A 16,584-nucleotide genomic window follows, 5' to 3' on the forward strand; every position below is an offset into this window, starting at 1 on the left:
GGAAGAGGTTGAAAATGTTCTTGTTAATGGAAGAGTATAGTATTAGAGGATTAAAAACGTGTTTTCAATTTTTATATTTGCCTCCATCTGAATTGGTAATTTTTTTGTTTCCCTCCAAGTATTTTTATTCAAAAAAACGTGATTAATCCATTAATCCATTATTGAAAATTTAATTTTGAAAACCGATGAAAATCTGTTTTAGAATCTAACCTCAGCAAGAAGAGAATATCAATGTTTCATGGTGCTGCCAGGCGCTCTGCAGCCTTTTCATACTCTTTTGTTTGGACTTCAGAAGTTTTATGAACCACCTTAACCTCTTCTTTATCTTCTTCATGATTATACATCTAATACCCGTACTCGTTTTCCACCTAATGAATCACAATATCAAGAAAAACATTCTAAAAAGAAACAAAACGATGCTGAAATTTTATATGTTGTCATTTGTCTTGCCTGAGACAAAATTATTGGACCGCCCTGTGGTGCGAAAAGCTTCTCTTTTTTCAACAGGTTTACTATATACGTCGTGAAACTCTCCATGTAATGCTAAAACAAAAAAAATACAGAGAGCAAATGAAGTTTCAGGTGCAGAGAAAAAAAAAAACAAATTCTGCAATATTTTCCTGTCTAACCTTCCATAGCTCATTATCCGCACTGAAGACTGTTCCAGGCACGTAATGCAGCCAAACCGGGACTCCCCTATAACCACAAGATTCAATTAGAGAGGATTATCCACAGCTTCAAGTTATTAACAGAACATAAAGGATCCACCAAACCTGAAGCTGTGGATAATCCTCTCTCGTGAGAAATTCCACAAACCGAGGCACAACACCAGCTTGAATCACCTCTTCAATCGGAGGATTACACTCTGCCAAAGTTCAAAAACCACAGATTCATTTCAAGAAATTCCCAAATCGAAAGCAAACTTAAAAAACATAAATAAAAAAATTACCAATAGAAAGCAACTTCCGGAACTGAGTAGTTGCTTCAAGCTGTAAACTTCTATCATCTGACCAAACACCACCAACCATTGAAGGCAAACTCCCCAACTTGCCAAAACCAAAATCAAAATCGATCTAATTAGCTCCAAATCAGAGAACACAACACAAACCCTAGAATCAGTTCCAGATCCCTACTAATTTACCTTCTTCTCAACAGTTGATGAAGCAGGAACAGAAGAAGGAGAGAATTGAGGTAGCTGATTAGCTTGAAGACCTTCAGGACGCTTCTAAAAGTAAGCTTTCTTCACGCTTACTTTTCTCAACCATGTTGTCCTCTCTTCTCCGTCTTCCTTCTTCTGCATCCACCGCTACTTTGTAGCGGTTCCGACGAACCTCAGTTGAAGCGTCGGCGGCGGAGGAGGAGGAAGAGCGCGGTGGAAGCGCCGCCGTCGTAGAGGAAGGATTGGGACTTCTCCGTGTGAGAGATTGAAAGATGGATTTGATTATCAGATTGGGGCTAGAGATGAATGAGAACAGTTTGCGGAGATTGATGAGAGAATTGGAGAGAGAAGTGAGAGAGAGTGTGAAAACATGAAAAAGGGACTGTGAGAGACGTTGAAAGAAGCTTCGTCGATGGTATTAATTGTTTCAACAAAAAAAAAAAATTGATTTTCATAAAATATAACTGTAAATAATCGTTTCTCATAAGGTTAGTTTTGTAATTCTGTGCCCTTTCTTAATTTACCCAAAAACAGTTGAAACGACATTTATTCAAATACAGAGGGAGTAGCTACCATCGAAATTTTAATGTTTCTATATAAAAACAATAAGATGGAGACGATGCCAATTTCTTATGAATCTCGATCTTATATTTAATCTAACATCGAAATTTTGATTCATTGCTTAGAAAAAGTCATGTCATCTATATCCAATCGTGCCTTGGTTTTAATTCCTTACAAATAGATTAAAATGTACTATTATTTAAAAAACACAAATAAAAAACAATATATTTTCTTTCATAAATGTAGCAGGGAAATTCAGATGTAAAAGTGAGGGTTTCTACAGATTTGCACATGTCCATTGCCATCCTTCAACGTCACTTATAAAATCTAAGTCAACGAGAAAATCTCGTCCGTAGGATGATGATGATGATGGTCATGATGATGATCGTATAAATTGTGATGGTCCCTGAAGTCATGGGCTCTTACAACACCTTTCAAGTCTTGTGAGTTGTGGTTACCTCCTTTGTCACAGCTTTTTTTTTTCTTTCTTTTTTAACTTTTATTCTCTTTTTGGGTTTATTTATCAAAAACTTTTTCTTTAAAAAAAAGAGAGGGGAAGGAATTCAAAAAACTGACAAAAAAAAAAGAAAGTAATTCCGAAATTTTTTGCACTAATTTGATAAAAAAAAAAACACTTTTGATTTTACGTTTATAAAACAGCTACAGAAAAAACATAAACTTCATGAGAGATATAGCCCAACACAAAATTGGATGAAACTCAAAAGACCACTGGGCTTACACATGTAGTTTCCTTTAACTTTCTCAAGAGCCCTAAGCCCATTCCAACACTTCCATCATTTTTTCTTTTCCTTAAAATACTTAGCATATGTTATATTTTAAAATTTCAATGCAAATAAAATATAAATCTTGTATCATGGCCTCCCTCTTTTTGCTGTCTATGATTTAGATGATAATATTGATAATCCACAATTTTCGTGGGTTGTCATTATTTTCTCTGTGATTCGAATCTTTAAATCTATAGAGAATGTCAAATATTAAAAATAAATGGTTACAAACAGCTTTCTACCAACATAAAGAATGTCACAAACGGCTTATGATTTAATCAATTTGGTCCCTCAAACCGGTTTCAACCGAACAAAAAACCGGGTAAAATTAAGCGATTCACCAAACAACTAACCCCACACGTGCCTACCATAACTTCATGGCAAATTCTCACCACACATTGTCTTACACGTGTATTATTATATATATATATATATATACACATTCATGTGTGTATCTCCTTGATCCTCTGTTTCTTTACCGTAACTTGCGGCCAATCGTAGAAGAAGAGGAAACAAACCAGGGAAAAAAAGGTACAAGGACAAAAAAAAAAACTCTCTCTCCTATGTGTCTGTAATGGTTCACAAGTAATCAAATTCATTATAGATCTGGAGTTGTTTAAAATGTTACACATTGTTAGATTTTCAAGAATCGGCGGCGGAGTATTCTCGCCGGAAAAATGGGTAAAGCTAGAGGAGTTAACAGCGGCGGCGGAGAGAGCTCTCTCGGTTATCTTTTTGGTTCCAGCGAGTCTGTTTCCAAACCAAGCAAGGCCACCGCTAACACCAGCTTTACCACGACCACCACGACCACAACAACCACCGACGGAGCTGGAGGAAGACCCAAGACCACGACCACAACCACAACAACCGGAGATAAAAACAAGACAGAGGAGAACTCGGCTGGTGTGAGAGGAAGTCCTAATAATTACTACAGATCAGATGGACAAAACTGTGGCAACTTCCTCACGGTAAGGCTTTTAATATCTTTTTGAGTTTGATTGAGGATCGGAATTTGAATTCGAGACTGATTTGGTTTTGGGTTTGAGAAACAGGAACGACCATCTACGAAGGTTCATGCTGCACCAGGTGGAGGATCTTCTCTTGGTTACTTGTTTGGATCAGGCCCATCTGGATCTGACAAATGATTTCAATTTCCACGAATGTAAAAAAATGTAATCCTTGAAACTGGTTGTGAGGATTGTTTTGGATTTGGCCGTTTCCTGTATTCTTGAAAAAGGATTTGTCAATCTATGGTTCAAAGCTAGAAGCTTTCTCAATCTTGAAAACATTCACAATTCGATCTACAAATATTCATGAATAGATTTCTGAATCTTTTAATCCAATGTATGGTCTACTACTAGCTTCCATGTTCCTTTTATCCATCAGTCACCATCTCTTTGACTAATTTAACAGTTCATGAAATTCATTCTTTTAGCATATAACCAAAAGAACACGTAAAATCTTCGATTCCGATCAGAGCATAAATGGAGATGACGTGGCCATTAACCGGATCACGGTGGTATATCGAGTGGGGCACGGCGGAGAACTAATCTATACGATTGATACTGACCGTTACGTTAATTTTGATGCACGGAACGGAATCGCCGTTAGATACACAAAACCGTTTCTTTCCCTCCTTATTTTATTACTAGACCGGACCCGGTTTTATTCTTAACCGAGAAAAACCATAAAGCGTTGATTAGGGCTTCCCATCTGTTCCTTGGTCTCTCTCTCTCTGCTCAGCTGCTGCTGAAGAACTTGTGCTAGGGAGGGATTTAGGATTAGCGTTAGGACTCAGTGAAGGAGACTCAAAACTCAGAGCAGAGAATGACGACGATTGTTCCCACCTCCGAAGTAGATCCTTATCTCGCCATTGTTCGGTTCACTTCCCAGCTTGCCTGGGCAGATGCTGGTCCCGAGGTCGGTACCAACCTTGTTTCCCGATCATCGACAAGTGAAAACGATTCAATATTTTGATTATTTTCGTAAAGTTGCTACATTTCGTTGATTGGTGAAGCGTTGTGTTAATAAAATGGAGTCCAACTACCATGTGTCGATTGCAATCTCACTTGATCTGCTTGTTTTAATAAAAATTTGCCTCACGATGGAATTGTTTAGTTGATTATGATTTTGTGTGCTTATTAGGTTGCAGAGCCTGAAGTTTCCAGGCTATGTAGGGAAGCAGAGGATGTTATAATAGATGGGAAGTGGCTGGATTTGGCAACGTTAATGGTAACTTCAGCTGACTTGGTATCATCCAAGATCTCTGAGAAAGGTCTGTCTTTTATCATTTTACCATTGCGCAGGTCTATTTGTTTGTTTGTTAGTCCTTTTTGACCATAATTTCTGATGTTGTTTGCCTGTTGTTATCAGATCTTGAGTGTACCTACACCATAATTTGCAGCCTTGTCAAGAATGTGACAAGTCCTGAGGAAGTCCTTGAAATGGTGAAAGTTATAGCTTCGAAGGTTGTTCAACAGCCGAATGACAAAGCTTCATTGCGTTTGAAAATGTATGATCGTGTGAATCTTTCAGCTCATGACTCTTTGAGCTAATGTTTTTGCAGGAGTCTTTGAGCATATATTATTTTAATGTGTCATTTATGTATTGTCTCCTTCTCAACTGTTGCTTGTCTCTGTACAGCCTCTTCAGTCTATATAATCTGGTAGACCACCCAAATGCTCGTTTTCAAGTATACATGAAAGCTCTGGAACTGGCTGTAAACGGGAAGGTTACCGAGTATATTGTGCCTTCCTTTAAGAAAATTGACAGCTTCTTGAAAGAGTGGAACATTGACATCAAAGATCAGCGCGAAGTATTTCTTGCCATTGCTAAAGTGCTGAGAGAAAATAAAAGGTACTGCAACAATGTTTCTTTCTTCTATTTTTTGTTGAGGTATACCAGTGTCCTCATAGGATTCTTAATCAATATTCCAGTTTGGCGAAAGAATCCCTTCAGTTTGTGACAAAATATCTGGCAACTTTCTCCAATGAAGATACCCAGGTCCTGAGTGAAGCCAAGGAGGAAGCTGTACGAGCTGTTATTGAATTTGTCAAGGCTCCCAATATATTTCAGGTATCATAAATGTTTTAAGATTTTTGCTAATGACCTTTACATTCATTGGTGTAACTACTGCTTTTTGTTCAGTGAAGTCTTTTTATTGGAATTTACATCCACGAATTTTGTTTTTTAATATGCAGTGTGATTTATTAGACATGCCAGCCGTTGCACAATTGGAGAAGGATCCTAATAATGCACCAGTTTACCAGCTACTGAAGATTTTTCTTACTCAGAGGCTGGATGCATACATGGAATTCCAAAATGCGAATTCAGGATTTCTGCAAACCTATGGTACTGTTCATATCCCTTTACTGCTTATCATAATTCATAAAGCATCTTTAGTGAATCCTCAATTTTTTAGTCTAATAAGCCATAGACGGTGTTTGCAGGTCTTGTCGAGGCAGACTGTGTAGCAAAGATGAGATTGTTGTCACTAGTGGATTTGGCCTCAGATGAATCTGGCAAAATACCGTATGTCTCGATCAAGAATACTCTACAGGTTAACTTCTTTTGCTCGAACATTACATTAAACGTTGATAACCTTTTTGCGTTGCTTCTCAGACTCATCGAATTTGTCTGGGGGTACAGGTAAATGACGAGGAGGTTGAATTGTGGGTGGTTAAGGCGATAACTGCAAAATTGGTTGATTGTAAGATGAATCAGATGAACCAAGTTGTAATTGTCAGGCAAGTTTCTGTTTTGGTTTATATGTGTAAAGCCAAAGTCACACACATTCTCATACTTTTCATATATCAGCCGCTGTGCCGAGCGTGAATTTGGACAAAAGCAATGGCAGTTTCTTCGAACAAAGCTTGCAGCTTGGCGGGTAAAATACAAAACCACAATTTTAAAATCCTGAGAATTCTTTGTAATAACAACATGTTTCTTGTTGGGATATGTGCAGGACAATGTTAGGAATGTAATCAGCACAATAGAAGCGAACAAGACAACAGAGGAAGGTACTCAGACATCATCAGCAGCTCAGGGATTGACTGTCCGTTGAAAGATTTCTCAGAAGAAGAAGCTTCTCAATCTAAAGACTGATTTGATTATTGTCATCTCAAAAGCCGTTTATTGAATTCTTTTTTTGTAGTCGAGTAAAAAATATTGGATTCAAATTTCTTCAGTCGCCTTCGTTTCTTTTCTCTGATTTCAAGAAATGTTACAACAACTCCGCTCTAGTTGTTCTTCGTCAAATTCTCTTTGATTCGCGTCAGTAAGCTCTCGAATTTCATGGGACCAGAATTGGCGTGTCTTAACAAAATTTCATTATTGAATCTCGTGTTTTGTGATGATTTCTGGGTTTCTGCTTCATCACCTTCATGTCGACATGTGAAGTAATTATCTACTTTGTGAACTGTGGTTTGATAATTGAGGTGGCATCAATTCGTCCAAGGTTCCTTCAGACATTGACGGTTTTCTTGGTAGTGAAAAGGGTTCTCTAGGGTTTGGGATAAGTATGGATAGATTCAGCAATTTACCAGACGATGTTATTTGCCACATCGTGTCCTTTCTTTCGGCAAAGGAAGCTACGTGCTTAAAGTTTGTCTCCAAGAACTTCCAGAATTTGGTTACTATCAAACCGAATGTTGTTTTCGATCTTTGGGAAACTTTCAAGAATTTTGCCGATGGATTATTGGCTAAAACTCCCAGCTGCCGTATAAGGAGATTCTCTCTGAAATTGGGGTCTATGGATTTTGCTCAGTATAAGCTTCTCAACTATTGTCTTTGCAATGTGTTGAAGCGCGGTGTCTTGGATCTTGAGCTGGACATTAATGTCAAAGAAGATTACATACTTCCTTTTGAGGTCTTCACTTGCAGCAAGACACTTGTTAAACTGAAACTAGGGTGTGGTTTTGTTATTGACATTCTCCCTAAGAATGCTTTGCTTCCAGCTCTTAAGACTCTCATTCTTGATTTAGTTCGGTTCAATAGTAGTGATGGTTGTGCGTTCACAAGGCTTCTTTCTGCTTCCCCTGTGCTTGAAGAGTTAGTTATAAATCGTCTCAACTGGGAACATTGGAAAGGTTCTCGCTTTGTGTCTAGTCCGACTCTTAAGAGAGTTACTATTCGGCGTAAAGAATGGGAACCTGAAGCTTGGACTGAATTTGAGAGCGTTAGTTTTGATACTCCGAGTCTTGCCTACTTAGAATACAAAGCTGTTATTCCATATGGGTATCCAACTGTTAATCTCAACTCCATTGTGGAAGCTAGGCTCACTCTTCCTAGGGAAGTAGAGTACGATTGGGTTAACAGATTTGCCGATCCTTCAAATTTGATCAAGGGGCTAAAAAATGTTGAGACTCTGAGCATCAAGGGTCTTGATACGATGCGGGTAAGTGTTCTTGATATGTTAGTGCAGCTTAAAAAACAAAAGAGCATGTTGATAAGTTGTATCTAGGAACCATTGAGATATAAGAATCAAAATTTTGGTTGAAGTTTTGATCCATAGATGCAATTTGATGGCTGACTAATTTGTTTATTTTTTTCTGTTCCAGCTGGTATTTTATAACTTCAGGGAAGCAGTTCCAGTGTTTGAAAACTTGTTTCATTTATCGGTTATCAGTGAACCAGATTTCTGTTGGGGTCCTCTAAAAATTCTGCTTGAGAAATCTCCAAATCTAAAGACTCTCACCATTAAGGTATGATCAGAAGTTCATTGGACAGACAAAAGAACTCATATAGAGTCAGATATACTTCTCAATCAATCTCAAAAGTTCATGTCTTTTTCAGGGTACCTTGCACTATAATTTTTATGATAAACTGGATTTGGAAGCTGTTTGCGAATGTTTGTTGGGGTATTCTTTCCTGTTGTCCTGCCCTATTAAGGTCCTCAAGATAACCGAGTTCGTAGGAGATATCGGAGAGATAGTGCAAATGAAACATGTCTTGGGGAAATTGCCATGTCTTGAGTTGTTGGTAGTTCATGTTCAGGCAAGAAGAGATGACAAAAAGCTGCAGATCACGGCGGACCTCTTAATGCTTCCCAGAGCTTCGTCCAAATGCAAGGTCCAGGTCCAGTTCTCTTGAGAATACTATGAACAAACTCTAGTCTCTTGCCTCAACATGAACTTCCATATCTGATAAGTGTAACAAAAGTGCTTCCCGTTTGTTTGACATGAGAACAGCTGGTTTGTTTGTATTATTGCCAAGATTATAACAAAGATAGTTTCTCAAATATTTTCCGTTGAACCAAAGCGTTGAGGATTTTAACATTCACAGTTTTGCCCAGAGGGATTTAAGCTTTTGTTGATATTTGAGGGGAAATAAAACAAAACTTGACTTGTTGAGAAAGTACAGAACCTCGTATGTTTTCTTTTAACTTGGTGAAAAATATACAAATCTTTTGAGATATGTCAATTTAAATCTCCTTTTAATTTCTGGGAACAATTTTATAGAAAAGGGAAATTTTCTTTTTTTTCCGGAGAAACAGGAAAGCTTAGGAAGATGGTAAGCTAAGTTGGGAGGTATGTCTGTGTCAGAAGTTGACTCATGGCCAGTCCCCACTTTTTTTTTTTTTTTTTTTTTTAATCTTCAACCCCAAGTTACTTTCTCACTTCTCATCTCTGAATCATTAGGGCTTTCGTTTCTTTAAAAACAAAAGACAGTTGAGATGTTGTCTTCGGACAAGAACACGTCAGTTTCTAATGCTGTTCTATTATCAATCACCACCATAAACATTGCTTAAAGTTATGGGAACAAGAAAGAATAAATTTGGAGAATGCAACAACAAGTAGGTGAAAGCCCATCTTCAGACCAAAAAAAAAACTCACAAATAATCTGTGAAAAGCTTTTGTTTAAATCCATAAACACATCAATTTCAAATTCCTGAAGAAGAATAAACTGAGGTTAAACACTGTACCTGGAATCAATATCCTTAGATCTTTCTTCAAAAGATGAGGCTCTTCTTCAGCTTCTGCTTCTTCTTCTTCATGATCATCTTTAGCGCAAGTGAGTTCCGGATATTCATTTTTGCCCGCTCTCTGCATCACATTAACTTACTTTTCTTACTCTCTGATTTTCTTTTTCTACAGCTGCTTATGATCCATTAGATCCTAGTGGTAACATTACAATCAAATGGGATATCATGTCCTGGACAGCAGATGGCTATGTGGTAAGAATCCTCTGCGCTTGTGCATGAGTGTATGCATGTTTGAAACTTGCACAAACTCTCATCATCTCTAATACATTCTGTGCATTTTCAGGCTACCGTAACTATGAACAACTTCCAAATGTACCGGCACATTCAAAATCCAGGTTGGACATTAGGTTGGACATGGGCAAAGAAAGAGGTGATTTGGTCAATGGTTGGTGCACAAACAACAGAACAAGGAGATTGTTCCAAGTTCAAGGGAAATGTACCTCACTGCTGTAAGAAAACCCCGACGGTTGTTGATCTCTTGCCAGGTGTGCCTTATAATCAACAGTTCTCAAACTGTTGCAAAGGCGGGGTAATTGGAGCTTGGGGTCAAGATCCATCAGCCGCAGTATCCCAGTTTCAGGTTAGTGCTGGTTTGGCTGGAACTACAAACAAGACTGTCAAGCTTCCTAAGAACTTCACTTTGCTTGGTCCCGGGCCTGGTTACACTTGCGGTCCAGCCAAAATCGTGCCCTCTACCGTTTTTCTCACAACTGATAAACGGCGAAAAACACAAGCTTTAAGTAAGCAATTACTCAAAAACCTTAAATTGTAACAGAGCATAGTTGAAGAAGTTTTATATTTTATTCATCCATATGCATCGTTGATCTCTAAACATCATTTCAAACTTATGTTTCTGCAGTGACATGGAATGTTACCTGCACATACTCACAGTTTCTAGCCAGAAAGCATCCAAGCTGTTGTGTCTCCTTTTCTTCTTTCTACAACGACACCATAACTCCTTGCCCGTCTTGTGCCTGTGGCTGCGAGAACAAAAAGGGCTGCGTCAAGTGAGTAAAAAGAAAAACAAATCATTGAAATCTAAACTCTTTCTTATATCTCCTAATCTGAAAAAAATCAATATCAATGTTTTCTTGCAGGGCTGATTCTAAGATTCTAACCATGAAAGGTCTCAACACACCGAAGAAAGACAACACTCCATTGCTGCAATGCACACATCACATGTGCCCTGTTAGAGTCCACTGGCACGTTAAAACTAACTACAAAGACTATTGGCGTGTGAAGATAGCAATCACAAATTTCAATTACCGGATGAATCATACGCTCTGGACTTTAGCAATTCAGCACCCAAATCTCAACAATGTGACTCAAGTTTTCAGCTTTGACTACAAACCAGTCTCTCCTTATGGATCCATAAGTAAGTCCACTCTCAACCAGCCCCGGCTCAGATGGGTAGGGCGGAAGTGCGACGGCCCGGGGCTTTTTTTTTTATAAAAAAATTTTACATATATAAAAGGCCCAAATATTTTTTAAAAATATTATTAATATGAGAATTATATTTTAAGAGGCCTAATTATTTATAAGAAAATGTATAAAAAGGCCCAAAATTTTTAAAATAATAATTTTTACTATAAAAACTCCGCAAAATTTTTAAAAATTAAGTAAATTTTCTCTTTGTATATAATAATAGGCAAAAAAAATTTTTTTTGCCCTAAGGCTCTCAAATATATTGAGCCGGGGCTGCTCTCAACCACAACTACATTCAACTTCAAACAAAACATTTTGAATGACTAATAACAATCTTGAAATCCTTTTGATGCAGATGATACTGGAATGTTCTATGGAACGAAGTTTTACAATGATCTATTAATGGAAGCTGGACCTTCAGGGAATGTACAATCAGAGGTTTTGCTACAGAAAGATCAAAAGACTTTCACTTTGAAGCAAGGTTGGGCTTTTCCAAGAAAAGTTTACTTTAATGGTGATGAATGTATGTTACCTCCACCAGATTCATACCCTTTTCTACCAAACTCTGCACAAGGAAACTTTGCTTCTATGTCACTCAACATTCTTCTTCTTCTTTTATTCATCTCAATCTGGTGATTTGATCTGATCCTTCCGGGTTTTAAACACTGAACCAGAACTGTTTTTTGTAAACTCATTGCAAAGATTGTAAAATTAAAAAGAGGGTTCTTTTGTGAGAGGTAATGATTAGAGATGTGTAAGGGTTTTACCTTGCCATTGATTCAATGGTTCTGTACTTCTTGATCGATTCAAGCTTTTTGCTTTGAAGCATATTGATTGAAAAAGTGGCAAAACCAAATGGTTTTTAATTGGGCTTAAGTAAATGCATTTTAAATTCAGCCCAATAAAGGCCTGGTTTAACATTCACGCGTTTCAATGTATTCGCGTGTGTATTATTTTCGTTGGTCTGAAAAGGCAAAAGGTCAAAAACGGCGTTTTGTTTGGGAGCCACTTTTTGTTGGAAGATATTTTCTCATTTGTCCGGAAAGGCTCCATTAATTTTGAAGTATATATTCCAAAAAAATTTATATGTCAAGAATAGTATTTGAACAGAATTTTACCGATATATATATATATATATATATATATCAAACAAATTAGACACTTTCAAAGATTAGTATCATACTAAATAGTTTGCAAGTTAATTTAATATTTTTTTTGAAAAAACTGAAATTGCTAAAGGACAGTATTTGTGAACAAGTTGAACTCTGCGCATTAGTAAATTTAATAAAAATAATATCTCTGATATAATTTATGAAAGAAATATCTGCAAGCCAGTCCCGCACGGTGGCTTTGAAGCCCAAATTAATGCCCTTTGATTGAGATCTGAATTTAGGACTGAAAAGTTTGTTGCTGACTAAACGCGAAATTTCAATTAAAAAACGCGTTTGCGTTTTAAAATTTGCCTGTGTAATTTGTGTGGAAAGTTATTTTTCTTCCCCCGACGAATCCCAAAAGTTTGTTGAAATTTGCCTCCAAGAAATCTGCAATTAGAAATTTCATTTCGCCGTCATCGTCGTCTTCTTCTGCTCGATTCTATTCTAGATGTCTTCCTGAGTCTTACGGAGATTAGGTCATTTTCGCCTCGAACTCAGTCTCCCAGCATCCGTGAGAGAGTCATGAACACGCCACCGAGTTCTCGTGTCGCATCTTTTGGTCAGACGGAGATTAACTGGGACAAGTACGTTCTCCGTTTTCCTCTATTTCCATTGATTGATCCGCTTGCGTTGATTGATTCTCTCTGGCGTTGTTGTTATTAGTCCGAATTTGTTTATTGTTGTTTCGATCCAGTTTTTGTGATTTTGTGATTGGTTTCTTCGGTGGATTTATCGACATGAGACGGATATCGCTCGTTGATTTGACGGAATCATTTGGTGGAGGTAATTGAAGATTTCCGAATTTGGATTGGATAGAATCTGGTTCTCGGGCTCCTTGGCCAAAAGAGAAGCTCGATTTCAGAAATTGATTTGGCGCAGTAGATTTGTTCGCTAGTGTTAATCGTCATCTTTGTTTTGGTGAAAGATCTGATAGGCATTTGTATATTTTTAGGGTTCTTGATTCTTACGGTAATAATCTGAGAGTTACTTGAAGAATCATACAACAAATGATAGTTAGTTATATCTAAACATTATCTAACTTACGGAGAAACTGCTTGATATCTTCATTCTAGCTCTAATCATTTTTGCTCACTCTCGTCCTTTTAACTTGCAGACTTGACAAAAGGAGGTTTTACGTTGTTGGAGCTGGCCTCTTCACTGGTGTTACAGTAGCTCTGTATCCTGTATCTGTTGTGAAAACAAGGCTTCAAGTTGCTTCTAAAGAGATTGCTGAGAGAAGTGCCTTTTCTGTAGTTAAAGGAATCTTAAAGAATGATGGTGTTCCCGGTCTGTACCGAGGTTTTGGTACTGTCATTACAGGTGCAGTACCTGCAAGGATCATATTTCTAACTGCTCTTGAGACCACAAAGATTTCTGCTTTTAAGTTGGTTGCACCTTTGGAGCTAAGTGAACCTACACAAGCCGCCATTGCAAATGGAATTGCCGGCATGACAGCATCGCTTTTCTCACAGGCTGTGTTTGTCCCAATTGATGTTGTATGTATTATTATACCACTACCGCTTTGTAAGATCTGTACATGCTGTGAATGTTCGTTCAATCACTATGAGTGGCTGAAAACTATATTCTCCTATTTTCTGCAGGTTAGCCAAAAGTTGATGGTACAAGGATACTCAGGTCATGCTACATATACTGGTGGTATCGATGTTGCCACAAAAATCATTAAGTCATATGGTGTAAGGGGCTTATACAGAGGGTTTGGTCTGTCTGTTATGACTTATTCTCCTTCAAGTGCTGCTTGGTGGGCTAGCTACGGATCAAGCCAACGTGTTATCTGGAGGTTAGCCATGAATGGTCTGGTTAATTGATGATAGTTTCCATTTTTAGTTTGATTGCAAAAACCCGTATTTTAGTTGTTCCTGAAATTTTATATGACTGGGCTTTTGGATTTGTACCAAAGCTACAATTACCACTGATACAATATCTGCTACTGTTGGGCAGATTCTTAGGTTATGGTGGTGACTCGGATGCAACTGCTGCTCCTAGTAAGTCAAAAATTGTTCTGGTCCAGGCTGCTGGAGGAATTATTGCTGGTGCAACAGCATCCTCAATTACAACACCATTAGACACAATCAAAACGCGACTGCAGGTATTAACTGTTCCCATTCATTATAAAATCTTGATTTTGTTTTGCATTTGCTGCTTAACGCTCATGAATATAAGAGAGCTTTCGTGCCTGATGTATTGCTACATAGAAATTATACTAAACCGTAAATCTCTGTGCAGGTCATGGGACATCAAGAAAATAGACCTTCAGCGAAACAAGTGGTGAAAAAACTGCTAGCTGAAGATGGCTGGAAAGGATTCTATCGGGGTTTGGGCCCAAGATTCTTTAGCATGTCGGCTTGGGGAACCTCGATGATATTGACTTACGAATACTTAAGTAAGAAATCTTTCTTTTATACCCAAAATCTCACTTTGAGCGACTCTCAAAACAATCAAGATTCTTGTTTTGAAATGCTACTTGCTCCTCTGACACGTTTTCACTTTTCTTGCGTTTTTTTTCAGAGCGTCTGTGTGCAATAGAAGATTAGAAAGCCTCACCACTGTTCGTTGGTTTTTCTCCTTCTACTAACTCGAGTAGAGGTATCAACTCGATTCAAATCTCGGCTATTGGGAGCTTCCATGTTGACAATTGGACCATTCTTTCAACTTTGAAGTCTGAGTTCCGTTATTGTAATCATTCTTTCAACTTTGCGTATTGGAGTGTATTCTTACAGCAGAAGAAATTCTAGCTTACGTTCTTCTGCTTTATGTAGCTTCTGAGATTTAAGAAGCTTCAAAACATTGCAATCACTTCACCAAGTCTTATAATCGTATGGATGTACGTGTTATCGCAACAGTCAAAATTTGAGTCTAGTTTTGTTGTTGCAAATGACTTCTAATTTGCATAACTGTCTTCACAAACTATCCTCATTCTTAGGATATCAGCCAAAGGCCCAAAGCTAACCAATGGTCATTCTCATTGATACTGACTTATCAATTAGCATTTGCATAATCTTCATAAGTTGACGCTTAGCCGAACGAATTTGATGCTGTGTTTCATCGTAGTAAAAGCCAGTAACCATAGGCTAAAACCTAATCACCAAGAGCGCTTAACTGGGTTTCATTTAGCTCATATACGTAAATTTATTACTCTACTTCTTAAATCTTAAGTTTTAGAATTCTATATATACATTTTTGGATCACAATTAGCAAATAAATCCTGAAGTTGAAAAGTATTTACAATGACATGCCACTAGCATTAATTACTTAGATTTGTTTTATTTTTATTTTTTGGACAAAGATTTGATTTGTTTTATTTAAGTAAAGATTTTTAATTGAAATTCATTTCTCATATATTTAGCAAAAGTCTCTACAAAATCTTTTCTTATCTATTTAAGTAAAGATTCTGAAATCAAATATGTTCTCAACAATTTACCAAAAATCTCTACACAATCTTTTTAAAAATCTCGACTTAGTTAACTTCTGATTTTTATCTGCAAAAAAAAAATTAATTGTAACGAGTGATGTAAAAATCGGGAATGTTGATACTACAATTTCTTCTACTTTTTTTTTCATATAATGAAAATTATTTTTTAGGGATTTTTTCTTAAAACCTCTAAACAAAACAAAGGGTTTCAAAAGATTGCTTCTCTTTTGGCGGGTCGATCCGCAAACCCGCAACTCTCTACGGGCTTATCCGCATGAACCTGCAACCCGTAGTGGATAAAAATATTATTCAAAAAAAATAACAAATGATGTTTAATTTTACGGGACGGGGTTATATGGTGCAACGGGTTTAGATCAATATTAATATTAAACAATATACTATGGATGAAATCCTAGAATTAAAAATCAAAATTTAATTATAAAATCAGAAACACTAAACAAAATAAACAATATTAACAAAACAAATACAACTTAAAATTTTGCAAAATAATTTTTTAGTTATAAAAAAATTGACCCGCGGGGTAAAATCTAGATTTGGAAGTTTAAGGAGAAAATTTTTTTAAAAAAAATAATAGTTCCGCGGTGTACCGCAAGAAAAATCTTTCTCCTAAACTGAGGCAAGAAGAAGAAGAAAGTCAAATGTCGTTTAAGTGTATATAAAAGGGAGACTCACAAAAATGCCCCTTTTTCAATACCCCTTTTCAAAAATGCCCCCTTTAGATGTCTATTTTTAAAAATACCCCTTTTATGTACAAAATGACTAAATTACCCTTCTTTTAATAAAAGATATCATAAATATATAAGGAAATATAACAAAATTAGGTCCACAAAATACAAAATATTTTTTGGCGGGAAAAGTGATCCCCCAATTTTTCCCGCCAAAACACTTGTAAAAATTTGTAAAACCTTTAAAATACCTTGTAAAATTTTCCCGTAAAAATTTTTTCCCGCCAAAAAATTTTCCCCGCCAAAAAATTTTTTTTGCGGGAAAAAGTGATTCCACAATTTTTTTGGGGTGAAATTTTTGGCGGGAAAATTTTTCCCGCCAAAAATTTACAAGGTATTTTA

General features: G+C 37.0%; 5 protein-coding genes across 5 annotated transcripts; all 5 read left to right on the plus strand.

The window, feature by feature from the left end:
- Positions 1 to 2,950: 2,950 nt before the first annotated feature.
- On the plus strand, positions 2,951 to 3,800 carry LOC9309804 (protein SPIRAL1-like 4). The gene is made up of 3 exons (XM_021020949.1): positions 2,951 to 3,036; positions 3,144 to 3,473; positions 3,558 to 3,800. The coding sequence occupies exons 2-3, from the start codon at positions 3,183 to 3,185 to the stop codon at positions 3,648 to 3,650; spliced, it is 384 nt and encodes a 127-aa protein (XP_020876608.1). The 5' UTR covers positions 2,951 to 3,036; positions 3,144 to 3,182; the 3' UTR covers positions 3,651 to 3,800.
- Positions 3,801 to 4,105: 305 nt separating this feature from the next.
- On the plus strand, positions 4,106 to 6,715 carry LOC9307743 (eukaryotic translation initiation factor 3 subunit M). Its single transcript, XM_021020930.1, has 10 exons — positions 4,106 to 4,425; positions 4,651 to 4,780; positions 4,879 to 5,017; positions 5,149 to 5,361; positions 5,442 to 5,580; positions 5,706 to 5,856; positions 5,955 to 6,064; positions 6,154 to 6,251; positions 6,322 to 6,391; positions 6,470 to 6,715. The coding sequence occupies exons 1-10, from the start codon at positions 4,333 to 4,335 to the stop codon at positions 6,566 to 6,568; spliced, it is 1,242 nt and encodes a 413-aa protein (XP_020876589.1). The 5' UTR covers positions 4,106 to 4,332; the 3' UTR covers positions 6,569 to 6,715.
- Positions 6,716 to 6,859: 144 nt separating this feature from the next.
- LOC110227263 (putative F-box/LRR-repeat protein At5g15620) lies at positions 6,860 to 8,724 on the plus strand. The gene is made up of 3 exons (XM_021020926.1): positions 6,860 to 7,900; positions 8,064 to 8,207; positions 8,299 to 8,724. The coding sequence occupies exons 1-3, from the start codon at positions 7,025 to 7,027 to the stop codon at positions 8,593 to 8,595; spliced, it is 1,317 nt and encodes a 438-aa protein (XP_020876585.1). The 5' UTR covers positions 6,860 to 7,024; the 3' UTR covers positions 8,596 to 8,724.
- A 424-nt stretch (positions 8,725 to 9,148) lies between these two features.
- Positions 9,149 to 11,740, plus strand: LOC9307744 (COBRA-like protein 4). Its single transcript, XM_021020928.1, has 6 exons — positions 9,149 to 9,516; positions 9,600 to 9,679; positions 9,771 to 10,227; positions 10,347 to 10,494; positions 10,585 to 10,862; positions 11,268 to 11,740. The coding sequence occupies exons 1-6, from the start codon at positions 9,462 to 9,464 to the stop codon at positions 11,546 to 11,548; spliced, it is 1,299 nt and encodes a 432-aa protein (XP_020876587.1). The 5' UTR covers positions 9,149 to 9,461; the 3' UTR covers positions 11,549 to 11,740.
- Positions 11,741 to 12,231: 491 nt separating this feature from the next.
- LOC9307745 (solute carrier family 25 member 44) lies at positions 12,232 to 14,962 on the plus strand. Its single transcript, XM_002871630.2, has 6 exons — positions 12,232 to 12,650; positions 13,181 to 13,562; positions 13,668 to 13,864; positions 14,026 to 14,173; positions 14,311 to 14,467; positions 14,593 to 14,962. Exons 1-6 carry the CDS (start codon positions 12,589 to 12,591, stop codon positions 14,616 to 14,618), a joined length of 972 nt encoding a protein of 323 aa, XP_002871676.1. The 5' UTR covers positions 12,232 to 12,588; the 3' UTR covers positions 14,619 to 14,962.
- The last annotated feature ends 1,622 nt before the right edge of the window (positions 14,963 to 16,584 follow it).

Source organism: Arabidopsis lyrata (assembly GCF_000004255.2).
Source record: "Arabidopsis lyrata subsp. lyrata unplaced genomic scaffold ARALYscaffold_6, whole genome shotgun sequence".
Classification (NCBI taxonomy): Eukaryota; Viridiplantae; Streptophyta; class Magnoliopsida; order Brassicales; family Brassicaceae; genus Arabidopsis; species Arabidopsis lyrata.